The sequence below is a fragment of the Aedes aegypti genome, chromosome 2 (assembly GCF_002204515.2).
Source record: "Aedes aegypti strain LVP_AGWG chromosome 2, AaegL5.0 Primary Assembly, whole genome shotgun sequence".
NCBI classification, from domain to species: domain Eukaryota; kingdom Metazoa; phylum Arthropoda; class Insecta; order Diptera; family Culicidae; genus Aedes; species Aedes aegypti.
Window position 1 is genome coordinate 338,880,397 of NC_035108.1, and position 22,645 is coordinate 338,903,041.

At 40.1% G+C, this 22,645-nt stretch overlaps 1 protein-coding gene across 1 annotated transcript in view; it reads left to right on the forward strand.

The window, feature by feature from the left end:
* The window catches only part of LOC5574148 (roundabout homolog 1), a 380,498-nt gene extending 361,349 nt beyond the window's left edge, over nt 1-19,149 (forward strand). Inside the window, exons 14-15 of the mRNA XM_021846073.1 lie at nt 7,979-9,405; nt 18,089-19,149. Of these exons, the coding sequence (XP_021701765.1) occupies nt 7,979-9,132 (1,154 nt within the window). The 3' untranslated portion in view covers nt 9,133-9,405; nt 18,089-19,149. The remainder of the gene's footprint in view (nt 1-7,978; nt 9,406-18,088) is intronic.
* Nucleotides 19,150-22,645: the final 3,496 nt, after the last annotated feature.

Sequence of the window (22,645 nt, forward strand, 5' to 3'; positions counted from 1 at the left end):
TGCCTGAGCGAGAACAATCAATTTGTTTCTGGCGTGCGAAAGATGCTCAACGCTTAGCGACATGCTTGGATTGGGACCAACGAAAGCGACAGGACGTGTTCGGGACCTCGATCGAGCGTTTTCTACAAATCTCATGCAGTATGCTACTATACGGGTTAATCGAGAGAACTGAGAGTATCGAGAAAATAGCGGATTGTATTTTGGTTCTGCTCGAGCTACTGCGGAAATTGCTGGTTTGCGTTCACAATTTGCTTCGTCGGAGTCGACCTGCTTGAAAATTGGCCAATCATCTTCGGAGCGAGATAGCCAGTCTGGTCCTGCTGTCCAAAGCGTGCGCTCCAAAAAGTCTTCCACATTCATTCCGCGAGACAGTAGGTCCGCAGGGTTCTGCGAGCCAGCTACGTGGTTCCATCGAGCTCCGTGGGTAGTCGTCTGGATTTCGGATACTCTGTTTGCTACAAATGTCTTCCACGTGTTCGGAGGGGATTTCAGCCATTGGAGCGTAACCGTAGAGTCAGACCAAAAATATGAGCATGCTATATTCATTTTTAGTGCTTCGGTGATGTGGACGTGAAGTTGAGCTGCAATAACTGCGGCACACAGTTCAAGTTTGGGTAGTGACAACTTTTTGAGGGGTGCTACCCGGGTCTTTGCAGCTAACAACTGGATTCTCACCTTTCCTTCTGAGTCCACAGAACGTGCATAAGTACAAGCTCCGTAGGCGGCTTCTGATGCATCCGCGAAAGTGTGGAGCTGTACTAGGGAATCTTGCTGGAAGGCGTAGCGTTGGATACGAAATTCTGACAGCTTCGGAAGTTGGTGATAGAAACTCTCCCATTTCTGTATCAGAGAATCTGGAAGTTCGTCGTCCCAGGCACAGGCAGTTAACCATAGCTCCTGCATCAACATTTTACCCCGTACGACGATCGGAGCCACAAGTCCTAATGGGTCAAACAGCTGAGAAATTGCGGAAAGGATGGATCTTTTTGTCGCTCGAAGGATATTTTGGCTCACGTGGTAATTGAATCTAAATTGATCTCGCTCGGGTTCCCAACAAATGCCCAATGTTTTTACGGTCTCATCTGGATCAAATCGGACACTGGATTGAGTTCCAATGCAATCGGCGTCAAGTCCCTGCAGAACCTCTAATTTATTGGACGTCCACTTACGGATTGGAAATCCTCCTCTCCCTAGAAGGTCTGTCAGCTCCTCACGTAACTGGATAGCTTCCGGAACAGAATCGGCTCCGCCTATAAAATCGTCGACATAGAAGGATTTTTCAAGAGCCGGTTTGCCGAGTGGATAAGCATTGCCTTCATCGACTGCGAGTTGCTGTAGGGTGCGAGTGGCTAGGAAGGATGAAGAGGCAAGTCCGTAAGTTACCGTCTGCAGCTCAAAAGTAGTTGGAGGTTGCGACAGATTGGATCCCCAAACAATTCTTTGGAGTGGTGCATCTTCGGGATGAATAAGCACCTGGCGATACATTTTCGCAATGTCCGCCACAAGAGCCACAGGATATTTTCGAAAACGGATCACCAGAGTTAGTAGATCGTCCTGGACTACTGGACCTACGCACAACGCATCATTCAAGGAGTAACCGGACGAAGTTTTGCTGGATCCATCGAACACGACACGTGTCTTGGTGGTGGTGCTCTCCTCTTTTATAACTGGGTGATGAGGAAGGTAATAAGAGAGCGTGTCGTCCTTCTCTTCCTGAACTGGTCGCATGTGGTCCAGGGCTGAGTATTCCTTCATGAAGGATTCGTAACTTTCCCTCAATTCCGGATTTTTGGAAAAGCGTCGCTCAAGCAGTGCAAAACGTCGAAGAGCCGTGGATTTGGATTCCCCGATCAAGCTGATGAAGTTCTCGCGCTTTGGGTAACGCACCACATAACGTCCTTCTTCGGTTCGGGAAACTGTTGAAACGTAGTAGTCCTCACATGCCTTCTCCTCTACGGAATATGTGGATCTGGCGGGCAGTTCTTCAATTTTCCAGAATTTCTCCATACATTCTTCGAGGGGATCCACTGAAACCGTAACTGTTTTGCAACACACTGATTCCATAGATGGAGGAACAAGATGGGCACCACCTGCTACGATCCAACCAAATTCGCTGTCAACTAGTATCGGGAGAGTGGCCGACAGCTGGATTCTAGCTGCAGAAGGGAAGCAATCAAAGAAATGTTGCGATCCTAGAATCAAATCCACGTCACTGGAATGGTTGAAGCCCGGATCTGCCAAGAACAGGTCCTTGGGAAGTTTCCAATGGTCCACCGACACAGAACAACTTGGAAGACTGGAAGTCAACTTTTTAAGAACCAAAAACGTAACATTTCGAGCAAAGTCACCCTTCCTCGAACGAACTTCGGTGGTTACCGACACGTTGGAGTATTCTGGCTGTTCCCCAATTCCTTGCACCTGCACGTTGGACCTCTGGCGTTTTAATCTTAGTAGCTGAGCCAACCGATCCGTCATCAAATTCGGCTGGGAACCACTGTCGAGAAGAGCACGAGCGTAGTGTTCCTTCCCATATACATCATCGATCTTCAGGACAACTGTCAGCAGGAACGAGGTGGCAGCATTTCGGGCAACAATACTCCCTTGGACGTCGTTTGCTTTTGTGGTTGCAGAAGCGGACTGAACTCGGCGGTGATCGCTGATCTGAGAGCTGGCGGAAGGTACTGCAGCACCGGAATTACCATTGGATTGGTTGGAAAGAGGTTCAGGATTAGATGGGTTGGATCCACTGGCAAAACCCAAATGCAGGAGGGAATGGTGACGCTTTCTACACACTCGGCATGTGTAATTCGATGAGCAATCACGGGCGAAGTGATCTTGGCGGAAGCAGTTTACACAAAGGCGCTTGGAGTTCACGAGACGCAGCTTCTCAGCGACGGTCATTGCCATGAATCGCGGACATTTCACTAACAGATGCCGGTTGTCGCAAGCATGGCACTTGGGAAACGAATTTTCCGTTACGGAGTGGGATGCCATCTTGACGAAAGGTTTGCGGAAATTCGGTCCGCTCGGTTGGGAAGCGGAAGTAGATTGAACACCATGATGGTTGGCGGAAATCGATTCGAGCACTCGAACCCGTTTCTCCAGAAACTCGACCAAACAGGAGTAGCTCTGGTCGTCGACGGATGCTGCATGATCCTCCCAGGCTTTAATGGTGTCATCATGAAGTCTTGAACATAGCAGGTGCTCCAACAATGTACTCCACGCATCCGTTGGCTCGCCCAGTTGCTTGAGGATCTTGATGTGTCGCTGGAATTCATCCAAGGTAGAGTGCAACGCCGCTGCAGTCTCTTTTTTCATTCGTGGAACATCCATAAGGTCCTGCAGGTGTCGCTTTTTTAATAAATATTCGTTGGAATACCGGCTAATTAATGAGTCCCATGCTAGAGGGTAATTTGCAGCACTGATCGCAATTGATTCGATAAGTTGCGCAGCTTCACCTTTCAGCGCAGCGCGCAAATAGTGAAACTTTTGTATCACAGGCAACTCGTCGTTGTCGTGAATAAGGGCTTGAAACGTGTCGTGAAACGTTAGCCACTGACGGTAATCACCGTCAAACTCTGGGAGCGAAATGGTAGGCAACTTCAAACTAGACAAGGTGGAGGGCGCGCGAGAGGGGTTATCAGGGCGGCTGGCTTGTGGAATAATTGGCGGAGGCAACTTGGCTTTCAGATTGGCTTTAATTCGGAAAAGCTTCGGTTCAAACGAAGCGCGGATTTCAAGATTGGCAGTCTTACCCTCATTGGTTGTCTCCAGGTCTTCAAGAGCTGCTTGCACCTCCTCGAGCGATGCCCATAGAACGTCCAGATTTTCCATCCGTAGTGGTACTTCGAGCTCATCCCGTCCGGCATCATATTTGTTGACAAACTGCTCTGCACGACTTAGCTGCGCCAACAATGTCGTTCTCCTGGTGGTGAGCTGGTCTCGCATCCGTGCGTTGCCTGCGACCGAGTTGGTACTGCCACCCTCCATCTTGCACGATGGATCGACACTCGATGCTGTTGATGGTGCTCAGACAAGGAAGTCGGAAAGTGCCTGGCAAATAGAAGACCAGGTAGACCTGGATGGAGACAAATAAGCAACTTGGACAGGTACTAACCTTGGCCAAGGCTATTCGAGCCTTGTATAATAAAAATCGGGAACACAGGAAGGAACTTGGATCCTCACACGGCTAGTGTAGGGTGATAGGAGGTGAACTATATCGTAGATGATAATCGCTGGAACGGCATGCAAAATCCTCAGCTATAGCATGCGGGTGTCTTCACGAATGGTTCGTCGATGCTTATTCAAACGGCCGCCACCATGCAGCGGGTCGCTCCGGCTAGCAGCTTAACGAGTCCAATAAATCCAACAAAGGTCGACGGGTGTGAATGGCTGGCGGGGTGATTCCGGGAATGTGATCGTCCAATTGATATCTCACGCTAGCAGCACCGTTGAAGGGTCATGCAATGGGAAAAACATCTAAAAGCACCCACAGATGCGCATGGAAGTGTTGGACAGGTACATTACCTTGTACCTATTTGAAATAGGCCTTGAAATATTCCAAAAGCAGCAACGTGGATCAGGAACAATGGCAGTATCTATTCATGCATGCAATCGGCATCTACACAATGCCCATGCAAAACGGCGTCCTTAACAGCAATGGCGACCTCCACCAGGAGCGGCGTGGTCGTTACTACGTGATGGCTGCTGGGTCACAGCTCTCACTTGGATGATTGGAAGAATACCGACGGTGAAGCTCACAAATCCTGGTCACGGCACCAGAAATGTTTGGGCAGGTCGTGGCTCACCGAGAGGTTGGGACTGCTGCTATCTTCAGGCTTCTGGATTCTAATTAATCGCCAACACGGGATACATGCACATCACTCCGAAACACACGTTTATTGCGGGCAAAGAAATTACTTATATTTCGAGCGAAATTCACTGGTTTATTTCTAGTGTTGCTTCAACGATGGCCAAAGAGGAACTAACAAAATTAAAGCTAGTGATCGTGATTGCGTTCTGTATAGCATCGGGGTAATCCACTCATGAGAGTGAGAGCCTATCGCTATCCTAATGAGGGTTCGGGCGGTTAATTATATATCGAAAGCGATCTAATTCAAACAATGCTATTTATTTGACATAACATAATTTTTAAGGCAGTTTCAACATAAAAATTGTAGAAATGTAATGATTTGTGTGCCAATTTGGAGTTTAATATTGTGGGCAAATTTTTGGTGGTTTCTGAATCTATTCGGGAGCTGATGATGGTGAAAAAGACAATCTTTACAATAAGTGTGATGATCTAATGGTCTGATGCATAATGTAACCATAGCCATAGTACATCGAACACCATGGAACATTTAAGGCCCAAGTAAAAGTGGAACAAATGTCAAAAGTGAAAAAGCAGTTTTCGCCGTAAAAATCGACAAATCGAAAAAAACATACAGCTGTTTTATTTCCAAAATAAAAAGGCTGTGTGTTTTTAATTTTTCCGATTTGTTGATTTCAAGGGCGAAAACTGCTTTCTCATTTTTAACATTTGGTTCATTTTTACTTGCACCTTAAAACATATTGAGAGGAAAATGATAATTTTAGTACGTTTCCTACATATCTCAAACCAGCTTTGAAAAACTGCCAAATTTTCGAAGAAGCTGTATAATATGCACTGATTGAAACTCCTTAATGGTAAACATGTCAAATAGCGTTCAAAACATCATCAAAATAAAGGTTTATTCAAGATTAAGGTATATATTTTTCGAATAAGACCGGTTGAATTGTGCAATTGTGGTAGATCAACATTCATCAAATTTGAAAAAAAAAATCAAATTTCAGCTGACATCTGTTCAAAATCTACATCGATTGATTTGAAACTTGGGGTATTGTTATTCAAAACTAAAGAAATAGAGAAAAAATATCTGTGAAAGAATTCGGAAACTTCATGTTTTTACTTTTGACCAGCTTTGGGCCACTGTTCACCGATGAGAAAAATATTGTTAACCCTCTCTTTCCCATGGTAGCTCCAGAGCTCCACTAGTTTTCGACGAACTTGAGACAACCCGAATTAGATGAATACTTAGTAATAGTTACTAGAATATGTTTATATACTCATCAGATTAATCCAAAAGTAAACTAACTATTTCAATATTAAAACTATTGATAAACAATCAATTTACTATTGAAAAACAACCAAAATTTTTTTTAACGAATTCGAAAAATTAAGGCCATTTGCAACATTGTTTGTTCAAGTACTTTTGATAAAAACGCTTTTTTCGTAAAGAAATAGTCGATCAAAGTCGTGGGAAAGAGAGGGTTAAGCAAAAGTTCGCTGATTAGAACACAAGATATCAATGAATTTATGACATGAATACCTTCCAACAAACAATTTTACTGAATAAGAGTTGAACAAATCACTCTCGAGCATACATCAGCTCAAGAAACTGTTATTCAGCTACTTATGTTACTTGGGCTTCCACCACCCAATAACTGATTTTTGCATTAAAGTTCACACCGGGGATTGAATTCCTAGAAAATTGATCGCGCTCTGTAACAATTATGATCTGCAACACATCATGAGAGTCTGTTTATCGTCTTTTGCTACAGCTCTACTCAGATTGGGACGATAACATTCTGACTTATAGTACACGCTAAATTTTGATCAGGAATTTTAATGAAACATGGTTGAGGTACCCAAAACAAGCAGTTGTGTTTACAAAACTCTTACTTGAACAGCGTTCGATCCGATGAGCTTGATAATATTTGTTTTTAATTGCGCCTGAAATCTTTAAAATAAACTATTGCAACAACCGAACGTTTGCTCCACCTTACTCTACTTTACGCGATATGTATGTAGTCGCTGCACAGAATGATGGATTAGACAGAGAATATCAAATCAAATAGCGTTGCAATAACGTTAAACATGTTTCATTAAACCAGTTTATAAGATAAGAGTTGCGGCTCCCTTCGAAGACCTTTTAACATTGCACGGCCCTTGAAAATGTCGTCAATTTATCAATATAAAGATTTTATCTGAAAAGTGATAAACATAAACTTTTATATTTCAAACACTGATTTCTAGAGAAATATGATAAGTGAAGATAATGAATCTTTGAGCTGAGTTCATTTCGAAATACACGTATCTGTCAAAGGATACAGAATTAAATGGTGTTACACTTAATTCGGTTTCTCATTTACTGATAAGCGAAGTTTGAAATTGTTGTCAAAATATTATCAAAAAAAATATCTTCAGGTATTTTTTTAAATACATGTTTTTCTCAATGATTTTGAACGCATTCAATATAAAAAATTATTGAAAAAAGATTTTCTACAGAAAAAAAGAAGATCTTGCGGAATAACCGCTAATATCTTACCAATAATTGTTAAAAGAAATAATGCAGTAAATTGTATTGAGAACCTCTGAAACTTTCCAAATATTTTGTAAGAACATGCAAAGCCCCATTGGAGGAGTAAACTATATATCTTGGTTGAGCTTCGTTTCAATATTTCCATAAAAAGACACAAATTATGCCAAAACAACCATCGAAAATCCATCAGAACGTCATCAAGAAACTATCAAAGTTGGCGGAAAAAATCACTTGTCACTTCGAATTCAAAGAGTAATTTCGAAAATAATTTTGCCAAAAATTTCGAAAGAGTCCTTGCAAAAAAAAGTAAACTTACCTCATTTTTTTATTGCTTTTTCTGATAACACTAAGAGGAATTAGCCAATGCATTGTCAGACCACTGATTTGAGTGAAAACTTGCAAAAATGTTATAGCTATTGCGAGTAGTTTTTCATGTATGGTAGACAACTCGCGTCTTAAAAATTACTTCTAATCATAATTTTATTAGTACATACTACACGAAACTCTTATTTTTTTCACATTGTTTTGAAAGATAATTAACCCTTATATTCACTCTCGAAACAATCAATCATCCACGCAGTCTATAATCCATCTGTATTTTTAATCTCTTTCCCCAGGCCACCACGGAACCGGCGTCCTCAAGTTCCCATCGCTTCCGCAGAACAACGACGGCTACTGGACGGACCCGTCCGGCATGCTGTGGCGTCCACCCCGACCAAAAGACCAGATCCAGGATTACGCCCCTGTCTGCACTGCCGCCACGCTCCCAGCGGACCAAAACACCCACAACCGCTACGTCGGCATCGATTACGGTGAATACCCGAGCGATTACGCCGAAGTGTCTTCATTTCAACCGAACAACAACACCTTGGGCGATAATGGCAGCAAAGCCCCATCGGAATACAGTGGAACTCGTTCACCGGCTCCGTACGCGACGACCACTCTCATAGGTAACTCAAGATTTATTACAACCTCTGGCAGCGGCGGCAACACCTTGGATAATCTACATCACCAGCAGTCAGCCTACGGGAGCATGTACTACAATACGGAATCCTACCCGGTGAATGGTTCTAACAATGCTGGACCAGGTTCGGGCAGTTACGGCGCTCGCAACGTGTTCTCGGAATCATATTTCAATCCGAGTGAGAAAATCAATATCACCGAGAATAAGCTGGCTTCGCTAAATGCCAGTGGCAGCAACAGCAGTCCCGTCGCCAACGGTAATGGAGGCTATCAATTGGTGCCGAACCACAGTGGAAGCAGTGCCAGCAGTAGCAGTAGTAGCGGGGTGGGTATTGGAAGATCCGAGACGGCCAAAATCTTCCACCCGAGTCACTCAGTGCCACACACCCCTTTCGGGACGATAAGGAAAAATCGGCTCAAATTAACTCGACCTCCAATCAATAATCTACGGATTAGCTTCGGGACGTCGGGCAACAACAACAACGGCGGGGATGCTGGAAATGAATATGGTAATCAACATCACCAGCAGTCAACGCAACAGAACCAGCAGCAGAATCACAAGAAGAAAATTTCTTCGCTCAATAATTTAGGAGCGAAAGAGCAGTTGTACATTAAGATAGGCGAAACGAATCCGAACAACACCGGCAGTTGGAATGGTCATCTGGCCAATATCTATCAGAATGCCTCAGAGTCCATGGTGGGGAAGTCGCACCCAACGTCCGGAGAGGGCGAAGCAGTGTACCACCCGACCGGCAACCGCAGCGTCATTAGCTATCGGTCCGCCTCCGAGTACGGCGATGGCGTTTGAGTACGGCCAGATTCCGGCGGCCGCCACAGCTTCGGGTTGACTATTTATAATAACTTATTCTGACCAGCAGCCACAACCGGATTCGGAAGGAGCAGCAGAAGCAGCAGCCACGCAGAATGAACATTGAGCCTACAAGACTGAGTGTGATATATGCTAAAATCGTTGTTGGTCTTTGCTTTGTCCCTTTTCCCCCGAAACGAATCTCCTCCCCATGACTATGAGCAATGGTCCGATGGTGCTCGTAGCTGTTGTAAATGTGTAATGAATAGATAGGTAAGGTTTGAACGAATGCGCTGCACAGTGGGGTGTTTTCATGTGTGTTTAGGTGGTTAATGGTTCATGAGACGGGCATTCGGTTGGAATTTTTTTATGGATTACATTTTGCATTATGAAGAGTATGTACTTTCCAATGATTCTTTGTAAAACGCAATAGTGGAAAGTATTTCAATAAGTCACAATACCATTTTGATGAGTTTCCCATTTTGAAGATCTACATCGTTATACTTGTTTTTAATTAATCATGATTCGTGGTTTACGGCCAACCAGCCAAGAGGAAGTTTAACAACTACCGGAAAACTAAACATTACTTTGCGATATTGGATTAAATAGACAAATTGATGTGGAGTTTGCGAAAAAGTAACACGTCTCCTCGGTAAGGATCGAACTCACGACTCCCTATTCTCTAGGTAAGACGCATTACCCCTACGCCACGAGAGAACTCATCGTTATACCTTCAAAACTTCAAACTTCATAAAAATCAATAATTTCAGATTATTTTTCTCTCAAATAATTTAAGCTTATCTCATAAAATCCTGCAGCCCGTTTCCTAAAATTGAGACTTAACTTTGATTTTTTGATTGATTACCGAACATATTTAAATCATGATTAATGCAATTGAAAATTTTAGAAATACGAGGTGTTATTTTAGTGCAATAGCAGCTGTTTCAACATTTTGTCGATGCTCGATATGAGTGGTTCAATGGTGGGAGTTCTTTATCAATAGGACTTTATATAGAATGTTTACTCCAATTCTGTAAGACAGTTTCTTTATCATTTATTTAATGGGGAACATGAAGAACTCACCCAGTATTCGATAGTTAAGTGTTTTCAAAGCTTATAACGCTGGAGTATAGACAAACAGACATGACACTGACATAATTTCCATCGACCACTAATATAGTAATCAATTCAAATTCATCATGTTACAAACCTCACAACCAAAGGCGCACGCAACGTTTTACTTCGTGTTTGACATTTCACACTAGCGCCTCCGGAAGGCCTTGTTATACAAAACCGGTTTTCGTACAACATGATGGTGTGAAATGAGCGATAGATTTCAATGGAATTTGTTCAGAGAATTACGTCAGTTTGTCTGTGGCTGAGGAAACAGGCAAAATGATTTAATTTATATGATGAGCTATACTTCACTGAGGTCTTTCTGCCCGTTAATGCCTTGTTCAGACTACGGAGTTGTATCACGATACGAGCATATTATGGTGATATTGTTTGACAGCTGATATTATGATTTAACTTCTTTTTATTCTTACCAAGTCTCATTGTTTATTATCTCTTTGCTCGAATCTTACAGCTACGAAAGATCCTTAAGGAAGTTTTCGTCTAAAATCCACCACTTCCAGATGTTTATCGGAAAGTTCGTACTGGAGGTTCCATCAGTAAGTTCCTCCGGAAGTTCTTCTGTGTAGTTTCTCCAGCTATTCGCGATGACGGAGGCAATTACCACAGTTGACCCTATGCGTGAGCTCCGATTTCTTTACATGGCAAAGCATAGGAAGTCAATTTTCAAATGCTTCTAAAAAATTCAAAACTAAATTTTGTTAAATTCTGTTAAGTGTACGGGGTTAGATTTATGATAAGCTATAGAATTCGCATAATATTGAAGAAAAAATATAAAAATCAAAATAATGTGTCTATAATGTAGCTCATCAATAGTCTATCAACATGTACTGAAAATAATTTAAATAGCTATTGTAATTAATTTATATAAGTATTTGAAATTTCACTTCCTATACCTTGCCGGGTTGAATTTTCGACGCTTCACGCATAGAGTAAACTTTTTCCAGATGGCAGTACCGTACCTTCGTTAGAGCGAATTCCTTCTGGTAGTGTATCCATGAGATTCCTCCGAAAGCTCTTAAAGGAGATTCCTCCAGGAAGTTCCTTCAGAATTGTGACTTCCTTTGTAATTTTCTTCGGAGTGCCCTGTGTAATTTTTTTTTTTAGATTCCTTCAAGTCGACATACGATTGGAATACCCTGTTGAATTAATTTCAGAATTTCATTTTGAATTCTATTCGCAATTTTCTTTGGAATTTCTTAAAGATTTTTTTTTTTAAATTTCCTTCGGAATTTTCTTTGTAATTAAATTTAGATTTTCTTTGTAGTTTCCTTCGGAATTCAGATTTTTTTGTGGATTTTGTTTTCGAGATTGTCTTTGGACATGCTGTTGGAATTGCTTTTCGGATTTCCTATGGATTTTCTTTCGAATTTTTTAAATAAGAAATTTCGTTCTATTTTTTTCAGATTTTCCTCTGGAATTCACTTCAAACTTTTATTTGGGAATTTTCTTTGATACTTCCTTAAGAATTCTCTCTTTTCTTTCTGATTTTATTTCTTTGGCATGCCTTTAAAATTTACTAAGGGATTTCGTTCGGAATTTACTTCGACATTTCCATCGTAATTTCATTTTAAATTCGGAATCAATTGAAATTCGGATTTTTTTTGCCTTTGGAATTCGGAATTATCTGTGGATTTTGTTCTTCGGACATGTCTTTAAAATTTCTTTTGGATTTTCCTTCGGCATTTCTATTGGAATTTTCTTTGCATTCTGACTTTCCTTATAAATTTCTTTCAGAATTTTCTTCAGATCGTCCTTCTGAATTTCCTCTGGGATTTTCTTTAGATTTTTTTTTAAATTTCTTTTGGAATTTGCTTCGTCGTTTCCATCGTAATTCTTTAAGAGTTTTCTTCGGAATTTTATTCGGATTATCCTTCGACATTTCTGTCGGAATTTCCTTTGAAACATCCTTTGGATTTTTCATTCAAAATTTCCTCTGGATTTTGCTTTTGAATTTCCATCTTTATTTCCTTGGGAACTTCCATCGGAATTTCCTTCAGGACTTTCTTTGCAATTTCTTTCGGAATAAGGAACTATCTGTTGGATTTTCTTTGGATTTCCATTTGAATTCTCAATTGGAATTTTCTTCGGCATTTTATTTTTTTTATTCACCTTTAGAATTTTCTTAGGAATATCCTTTGAAATTTTCCTTCGGAATTTTCTTTGAAACATCCTTCGCATTTTTTTCTGGAATTTTCTTTGGAATTTGCTTTGGCAGTTTCATTGGAATTTACACGGTATTTCTTTTGAAATTTTCCTGGGAATTCCTTTGGAAAATCCTGTGGAATTTATCTGAAATTTTCTTTTTTTTGATTTTCCTTCGGCATTTCCATTGAAATTTCCTTCGTGATTAGGAACTTCTTTGAAACTTCCATCGGAGCTCCCATGAATTCCTTCAAAATTTTGTTTGAATTTTCCTTTGGAATTTCCATAAGGTATTTTTCGGAATTCCCTTAGGAATTTGATTTGGATTTTCTCAAGAAAACTTCCTTCGGAAATTTTCTTGGAAGTTTTTCTAGAAAATACTTTAAGGTTTCATCTAGGGATTTCCTTCTGGAGAAATTCCAAAAAGAACGGTTGAAAAAATTCACTGCGAAATTCTAGGAGACGTTCTTAGAGGAATTTCCTGTGGAAATCATGGAGGAGTATTTACGGAGTAGTTCTTGATGGATTTTTGGAGGAATTACTGAGGTATTCTTGGAAAAATTTCCGGCATAATTCCTGTAGGAATTCCTTGAAGAATGGCGGAGAGATTCCTGGAGGAAAGTTGATAGGAATCCCTAGAGTAATTCAAGAAACAATTTACGGAAAAACTCTTAAAGAAACAACTGGAGAAAATCGTAAGCATTTTCCTGGAACAATCAGACAATTTGTGAAGGAACTTCAAGTGGAGTGCAAATCCTGGATATCCTGAGTAAATTATTAGGCAATTCCAGAAAAGTTCCTGAATTTGAAGGAACTTCCTCAGTGGACACTCTACAGGAAATAGAAATTCCGGGAAAAAATGTGCAAAAAAATTTTGAAGACTAATTTTAAAAGAAAACTTCGAAGGAAATTCCGAAGTAAATACCAAAGCAAATTTCGAAGGAAATTCCAAAGAAAATTCCAAAGAAAATTTCAATGTTAATTCTGAAGGAAATTCCGGAAACAATTCCTTAGGAAATTTTGAGGGAATTTTAAATGGAAATTTTAAGGTAAAATTCCTAAAGGAATTCCGAAAACATTTTGAAGGGCAAATTTCGAAGGAAATTCAAAAGAAATTCGAAAGGAAATTTATGATGAAATTCTAAATGAAATTACACGCGAAAATCTGAAAAAAATTAAAGGAATTTCCAAAGGAAATTTCAATGGAAATTCTAAGAGAATTCCCGAAGAAATATCAAAAGCAGATTCTGAAGGAAATTCCGAAGTAAATACCAAAGGAATTCTGAAGGTAATTCCAAGAAATTCCTAAGGTAGCTCCAAGAAATTCCGATAGTAATTTTAAAGCTAGTTTTGCTGTTCAGCTCAAGAGAAGTAAAAAAAAAATGCGGAAGAAATGGTCAAGAAATTTTCGGCAGTGAGCTCCATTTGAACTCACGTTTCTTTTCAACTGCAAACTGCGATCGAAGAAAAATGCTTTTCTTGATCATATATTGCAAGAAATTTCTCACGCATCGAGATTGGCGTTTAATTTTCTTTTGAAGTTTGAAATTTCCGAACGAAGTTTCGAAGCAAATTCCTATGTTAATTTTAAAGTAAATTTCGGAAAAATATTAAAGGAAATCCCGAAGGAGTTTTTGAAGGTAATTTTAAGAAATTCCGAAGGAAAATCCAAAAGAAATCCTCAAAGTAAAATCCGAAAGAAATTCCAAATGAATTTTTAAACGAAATTTCAAAGGAAATTCCTGAAAGTGCCAAGAATATTATCCAGCTCCCTATGTTCAAAAACAATCTTGAATTTTCTGGATTATTCTGAACAGAAATATTTTTTGGAACCTCCTCGGAATTATCAGAACGACGAATTTCTGGAACTTCACTCAGTAATCTCTAAAGGAATTTCCGAATTGACTTCCATCGGAGCTCCCATGAATTCCTTCAAAGTTTTCTTTGAATTTTCCTTTGGAATTTTCATTAGATTTTTTTCTCGGAATTCCCTTAGGAATTTAGTTTGGAGTTCCTCGAAGGAACTTCATTTGGAAATTCTCTTGGAACTTTTTCCAGAAAATACTCTAGGATTTCATCTAGGAGTTTCCTTCTGGAGAAATTCCAAAAAGAACGGTTAAAAAATGCACTGCGAAATTCTAGGAGACGTTCTTAGAGGAATTCCCTGTGGAAATTCTGGAGGAGTATTTACGGAGTAATTCTTGATGGATTTTTAGAGGAATTACTGAGATATTCTTGGAAGAATTGCCGACATAATTCCTGTAGGAATTGCTTGAAGAATGGCGTAATGTTTAATCCCATATACAGTGGCGCCTTTGTTTTGATTCGATGAGCACTGACAAAAACTACCTTCAATGATCCATTGTAGCCGCATAACCGTCACGTTGAGATTATGCATGAGCCTCGTAGTATAGTAGCAAAGAAATTTCTACCAGAACTTTCTTCTGACTATTCATCCAATATACAATATGGGCTGTACAAATTTTCAGCCTCAAATCTAGGACAGGACTCGACAGCTGAATTAAAACTGTCCCGTTGTTTTTCAGTCGATAGCCTTGACGATACAAAGCCAGTGCTACCAGAATCCTTTCAAGCAAATCTTGTGAACAAATTCATATATCGAGGCTCATAATTTGGTTGTTCTTGCACGTTTCATTCATTTACTGCAATAAAGAATGCTAGCTTTTTTAAAAATCAGGATTTTATCCGAAACCAGTAATATTTTGAAGAGAAAACTGATCAAATTTCCATTATATTGTTCTCAATTAAGTATTTTTATCTATTTTCAAATTGTAGGAGCACATGCCATAAACTTAAAATCGAAAAGAATTAGATTTTATACAACAATATTTCATGGAAAATTTCCAAACTTTTGATTGAAACACTAATTAATTAACAGGTAACACGGTCGGGCTAGCAACAAAGTGCCCTGTTGCAATCCAACTCAGTGATGGGGAAGTAGGCCTTTGCCAAAAACGACCAATGAGAAGTGGTCTTTTTTGACAGGCAATTGGTATCGTTTTTGTACTTTGACCTGGCACGTCTTGTCTTAGCCTCAAATAAGCACTTTTGGTTACCTGGTAATTTTTAGAAATTTTAGATTCTTATCATACTGCCATAGAATGCACCTTTGGTGTGCAATTTAATCAATGCCTACTTTTGTCGAATGTTGGGCGAGGTAATTTTCTATTCGCCAGCTCCATCAGAACTTCCAGCGATCGTATTTTCAGTGCTCTCGTCCATCTGTTCCGTAATGAAAACAAACATTCAGAATGGCATTTCTGTCAAAAATCCGCAGGGTTGCTGCGAAATTTGCAGTCGAGCAGCATATTCGAGCAGTTTAGAAACATTACCTTTAAAAGATGATATTGGAACTGTCAAAAATGTATAGAAGTATCACGTTTCACAAACATGATATTGGCCCAATATCACGAAAACTGCTTGTATCATGATGAAACTCCGTGTCTTGACTGGAGCAGTGAAAGTAGTGGTTAGGTTGCTAAAGCTGAAAATCTTACATCGTTTTATAAATCCTCAAATAAATGTGAAAAATCGAACTGGTTTAGAGTGAAAAGTGTAAAATTTTGTCAGCGAAACACGTAAGATCGGTAAACTAAGTTTGTTCACTTATTTTACTTGAGGGTTTCTGAATAAGATTTAGAAACTTAATATGAAAGCATCGCTTGCAGCTTTGTCTAACACACTATGATGGTTTTATTTTACAACGTAATGGTCGTTAAGGTTATTTTAATTATGTTTTCCATTGAAATTTCTTCGCGCATATTCAATTTTTTTCCCCTATTATTTGTTTAGGCCCTCCGTGCACTTGGCCACTACTATGCCGAGTATCATATACAGAATTCTATTTATATCCTTATTGCAATTTTCTCTCATACTGAGCAGGTAGAGGAGAGTGCTGCCGTTGGTCCAATACATATCCATATCAAAGTCCATTGGTGTGCGGTGGTTCATTTTGCCATGTTTACGTGTGAGGCAACAGCCTACAAAGAGGGTCAGTGTGTCTCAGTCACCATCCGATACTGACGAAGGATGGATGTGTTCCCCAACACACGGTCCTTTGTGCGGCGTCTTCTGGTGGCTGGACGGAGTTTTTTGTGTGGGGAGATTGGGAATCGAACCCATGACCTTTCGTTTACGAAGCGATAGCGTAACCTCGAGGCTACGGGACCCCCCATATTTTAAATTTGTCCTGTAAAACTTTCTGAATCTTTAAAATAGGATCCATGCCAATCAAAACGCCGGGAATAATCATATACTTTCTGTTCTAATTTCCTTTCAATAAGCTAATTCAATTCGATTTTCTATATTTGTTGCATTACAATTACCTTATTTTTCCAATTTCTTCACCTTCACTTAAGCAGTAAACCACGTTTATCCATACGATTAAAGCAGGTTTAGGGTCTAAGCGGTGGTGAAGAAACCGCTTCTAAGAACTTCATATCGCAAGAATTTTTTGTCAAGAGAAAGATACACCGAGGTAAATGTAAATGGCTGGAAAAAAAAATCAAAATATCAAAGTTAAATTGCACAATAATGAATTATTTTACTACAATCCAAAAAAACAATGAGCGAAGGAAATTTAGTGATATCATATTGAAAAACTTGTAATTTTATCTTGCCCTGGTGATGATGATGATATAGACTACCATCTATTGTAGCAAGGTATCCACCGGTAGCAATGGTCTTTGCTGACGAAACAATTTGATCAAGACTGTACGACTATTTATATTCAATCATACTCCTGTCTGAAGGACCAAAAGGGAATGGCGGACCCGTAAGCATAGACACTTACGTGAAACCCGCAAGGGACAGAGAATCTCCTTCCAGAAGTAAGTTCACACAAAAAGTCGTACAATCAAGCCCTTGCTTGCCAGAAAGACCCAATAGATGGGGAGAAGAGCCCGCCCTCTTTCCACGAAATGTTAGCGATAGGAAGTTGACAGTTTCACTCTTCCTATCCATCTCGTTTTAATCTGTAATTTTATCTTGCCCTGGTGTACCTTAATTACATTTTGATTACAACCAGAAATTGGTCAACAAATTTGAACTGATATTTGGCAAACATTGCTTCACAAATTTACGGAAAGAAGAACCCTTACTTTTGCCTAACAGAAATTCTGTTGTTCTGTTCCTTTATCAAGGTTTTGTTTTAATTCATGGTTTTGTTAAGGTGAAGATGAATCGAAGCCACACCTCGAATTTTCAAGAGCACAAATCTGGAGAATTAACCATCAGTTTGAGCTGAAAATTTAATCGATTGGTCACTAACTGGTGGTGACCAATCGATTAAGTTTTCAACCCAATCGGGTGTTCGGTTCTCCAGATTTGTGCTCTTCAAATTTGAGGTTTGGCTTCGATGTATCTTCACCTTAAATACTCCTGCAGGTTCACTGATTCCAATGTTTTTAAGCATATCGAATGCCTACAAAATTCAAACCTAGACCCTTTTTCCTGTGTCATATGGGAAGCAAAAACAGCCTAACTTTGTCATGAAAAATCTATTTTGTAAATTTTAACCATAAACGTTACCAACATAACGACAATCCACCCCACTGTGCATCCATTTGTAGCGTGTTGTTTTCCTTGACTTTTTGCCACCTGTAAATAATGGATGTCGTCGCCGGTGATTCGACTTTTTCCGACTTCGACTGCGTAGGTGTGAGTGACGTATGGATGTGTTATGACCGACACCGACGAGCGTTGGACATCAAATCGATTGCATTAGAGTTGGACGGTAAATCAAGACTGATCACAAGAATACTTCCATTTTGGGACGGCTGACACGATGGGATTGTTTCTATGGCTTGGTTTAGGGATTGTTTGCGAAAGCTGATGGCAGTGGTTTTAGGCAGAGAAACGTTCGAAGATCGCTTGCAGCCGGCAATAAATCATATCAAAGCAGATTTATGTAACCAGTGATCAAAAAGTAGTTTGCAGCACAGTCCCATGCTTGAACTTGAATATTATAAGTGAATATCCTCGGCGGAACAAACCTACATGATAAATATATACTTTGCTGGAAAATATCGTAGACAAATAGATTCTAATCGCTTGTTAACAACCACTATTGCCGAAACAATCAATAACCGTTGAATGGATGTAATGTTCGCAATTCCTACTTTTGTACGACAAACACGCGAACGTAGAAGAACCCAAAATTGTCGATATTTCGGTTTCCCGTCAAAGCAAAACTGTAAATTATAAATATTGTTAAGTGAAATATAGTTAAAGAAAATCGTCGAAAATGTTTGTTAAAACACGAAGCTTGTGAAAATATCTTCTTTTTCATTTTTATTTTGCCAAAATTGAACTTATAATACTATTCGGAAAAGCGTTAAAACCGAATCTTCTACGGAAATGCTACGTTGTAACTGAATAAAGGAGAAACTCTACTAAATTGTAGTTAGAAACTAAGAAACGGTTGAATGTCTGGCTGCTTGTTAAAAATTCCACGAAAACCCCTAATTTATTTGGGAAACCAGTGTAAATGTACGATACCCGTCCGTAAGTTAAAGTGGAAATAAGTCAGTGTACTGTTGCAAAAAAATACTTTAAAAACAATAAATAAACGGCTTCTGATGCATTGTAAATATAGTTCTAAATGCAAAATAAGTAGTCCTGGATAAGACTCCCCGGCAAGCGCCTATTTAAGTTCTAGGTACCGATCTAAGTTGTATCATAGACGGAATAATAAAACCCAATCTATCTAAATTCAAACACTACTGTCAATGTGTCATCATTGCTAGAAAATATCCGAAAAGCCCTCCCCAATCGCGCGGAATCCAATTACAGTGCGTACCAATTAATGTGCGGTTTGGTGTTCCGATCACTATAGACTTGGTCCATTAGTCTGCCTGCGCCTATCTAGCACTCAACTCATCCCTTCCCGGACGGACAGAGCGGATCCATTTGACCACGTCAAATGTGGTTTTTTGGGCGTACCATCTCGTTAGTTACTGCTGCTCTGTCTGTCCGGCGGAGTGGAATCGGTGATCAATTTTAATTTAACACTCCATTTATCGGTTCATTGGACAACAAATCACCATTATTTAATTCGTCCATACGTGGCACTGGGAAAAGGTGTCCCTCCGGAAACCAGGAAATGATGTAGTATTAATTAATGAGGATTCAGTGGTACTAAAAAATGAAATGTTATGTTTTCAAGTGTGTATGATAAAACCTATGTTTTGTATCAATTCTTGGTAATACCTGCGCTGAACTCTAGAATATCGGGGTCAGTCTCCATATTTACTGAAAAATCATCAATCCATTGAAAACCTTCGCATTATCTTTAAAGGCAAGAATGAGTTGCATGCAGTATTTCATTTAATAGAAATTTCTTCAATAGACGACCTTTTTGAGATTTGTAATGCATTTCACACGAAGTGTTTCAAGTTTTGCAGTTCAAAAGTGCTCATTTTTGAGGCTATACGCATTTTCCATAGATAAATATGAAATTTTATAATGCCCAACTGCCTTAGACGTCTCTTAAGTGTTTGACGAATTCAATTGAGGATTTAACTTTTTTGTGATTTTCATTAGTTTTCCGGATTTCGAATCGACTCTCTCTTCTTGGCATTAACGTCCTCACTGGGACAGAGCCTGCTTCTCAGCTTAGTGTTCTTATGAGCACTTCCACAGTTATTAACTGAGAGCTTTCTTTGCCAAAGTTGTTATTTTCGCATTCGTATATCGTGTGGCAGGTACAAGGAAATTTCCATTACGAAAAGATCCTGGACCGACAGGGAATCAAACCTAGACACCTTCAGCATGCCTTTGCATTGAAGCCGCGGACTCTAACCACTCGGCTAAGGAAGGCCCCCATCAACCATTGCTAGATAGACGTGTGTGACAAAATTAGAAAACTCGAGCCCAAGCCATTGCAAGAAGTTTAAGGAGGTAGAAAGTGGTAGAAGTGAAAAACTCAGGAACATACAGGTAATAGTCCCTTAACCAGAACCCGTTCGCACCCATCATTAAAAGACCCCTCATTTGTCCTCCAAATACCCGCAGGACCCTTGGTTTTACGCTTAGTGTTACCTTTAGTGCCGCCCTTGGAGTGACCTTGACCGTTGGCTTGGCGTAGAGCGTGGGCCGTGGAGTGCGCGTAGTAGACCCGAAGATCTTGAGTGCAGCTGCAGTGCTCTTCGTTACCCGTTACGCGTAACTTGTGCTTGAGGTCGCGTCTGGAAACAGCAACGCAGCATCATCTAACCAAGGTCTAGGAAGGTTAAGACTGTAGTAAGGAAGCACGGAGAGGAGTCGTGGTCGTAGTCCAACCGAGGAGAGGAGCGAACCGGCGGCGACAAAGTAGGAACGAAGGTGTGGTAACGGAACGGAGAAGGGGCCCGTCACCAGAAGAAGGAAGAAGAGAAAGAGTGAAGGTAGGAGATAGGAAGTAAGAAGTGGGAAACCAAAAGGTACATGTGTGCAAGAAAAGCCAATAAAGTGAGTTTAAGTGTTGCTAAATCGGTATTCAAGTGTTTTCTTGGTCGCAGATTATCACGCGCATATGCTGACCCTGAGGCAGTGTACAGTACGGCCCGTAAAAAAATGCGAAAATTGTTTGAACGTGAATTTACTATCCACAAGAGTTATTTTCATTGTTTTCGTGAGTGAATTTAATTTCTGATTTCTTTTCTATATTCTGACATAACTTTGCTATTAAGGACAATTTTTGTCATAATTTTCTCACTGTCCTAAATAATATAATAAAGCAAAGAAGTTCAAAAGTTTTGTCCGCTCAAAGTATACTCGTGTAGCGGGCCCCCCGGCTTGGTCACTGGTTTTTTCGGAATATTGATCACTCTGTTTTCTTCTCACAATTTTATTTATTACTAAAAAGTCGTCACAATTCACTAGCTTTCCACCCTTAGAATCGTTCTTAAGGAATCGATGGAGACACTTTCACTTTACCCTCGATTCTGATAGCGTATGTGGGTGGTTCCACCAATTTCCCGAAATATACTTTATCCACCTATACTTTATCCACCTTATATCACTACCAAACACTCTCGACCCGAATTGGCCCGCTCGTCAATTTGGCAGAAAATGCCCACTGAACTTTGAACGAAAATGTCGAAAACGAACGGCACACCTCGTCCGAACTGGGGGACCGTCAGAACTGCGGACGTCGTACACTTTCTTCACACCGAGGCCCCTTCCATCTTGGCGGGTCGGTTTTAAAGGGTTGATTCCACCCCCTGGCGAGGAACTCACTCTCTTAATTGGTAGAACTTGTCGTCTTGTTCTAACGATCCGTGAGCGATGAGCGTAACAAAATCCGCATGTGAGTCACCGTTCTTCGCGGTTTGTGGTGTGGCTGAAATGAAAAACTTAAGCAAAACAATACGATTACCCGCCGCCTATAGGGCTAAGCAAACCAGAAAGCTGCGTAAGTAAAAAGTTCTCGCGCACGTTTGTTTGCTTTACTCCATAGCGGTAAAATTATGTCACTTTAAATTTGGCACTGTCGGCCAAGGTAAAACAAACAAAACCAAATTGACTTCTGGTTTTTTGCAGTTACGCAACAAACCACTGCAACGAGGAAGCATCCGTTACTTTGCTTCGTCAGGCTATGTGCAAGAAAACCATCATTTCCCGGATACGTAGAAAGTACCGTATCATGATGCTAGGCTGGTACATACGCCCCAACCATTCGAGTTTTTAATTAAATCCTTTTGAATTAAAAACACGGAGAAGGCATATTTGGCTTGCTAGAATAATTATTGTTGGTACATGTAAAATCCCTACTCAACCTATTTTTGGTTCTAACATTTAAAACGTTAACTGATTCCTTCGCTATGTACATTATAAAGAATTTGTGTTCCTATATCTCTAACCGCTGGGTCATCCTTCGTTGTGCCCACTGTTGTGTCCACCATCCATTTCTGTCGACTCCTTTCGTCTTTTTCCTAGCTTCATTTCCGAATCTTTGATCTCAATGGTAATCGGCATCTAATTTCCTTCGTGACTTGATGTAGCCTATTGTCCCATTTTTGTCTATGTTGATGACTTTTCGTAGTATCATGAACAACTGAGGTGAATTTGTCCTCTGTGCACGAATCGTTGTCGGCACCAATGGCCTTTCTTGTCCAAGCTATGTTCGATTTGTCCGTTATATCATATTGGCTTTTCTGACCAAGTTCAAAGTAAAATTGTTTACTTAAGACATTAATATGTCAATTTTTTTTCTTTGTTACCTTGGATAATC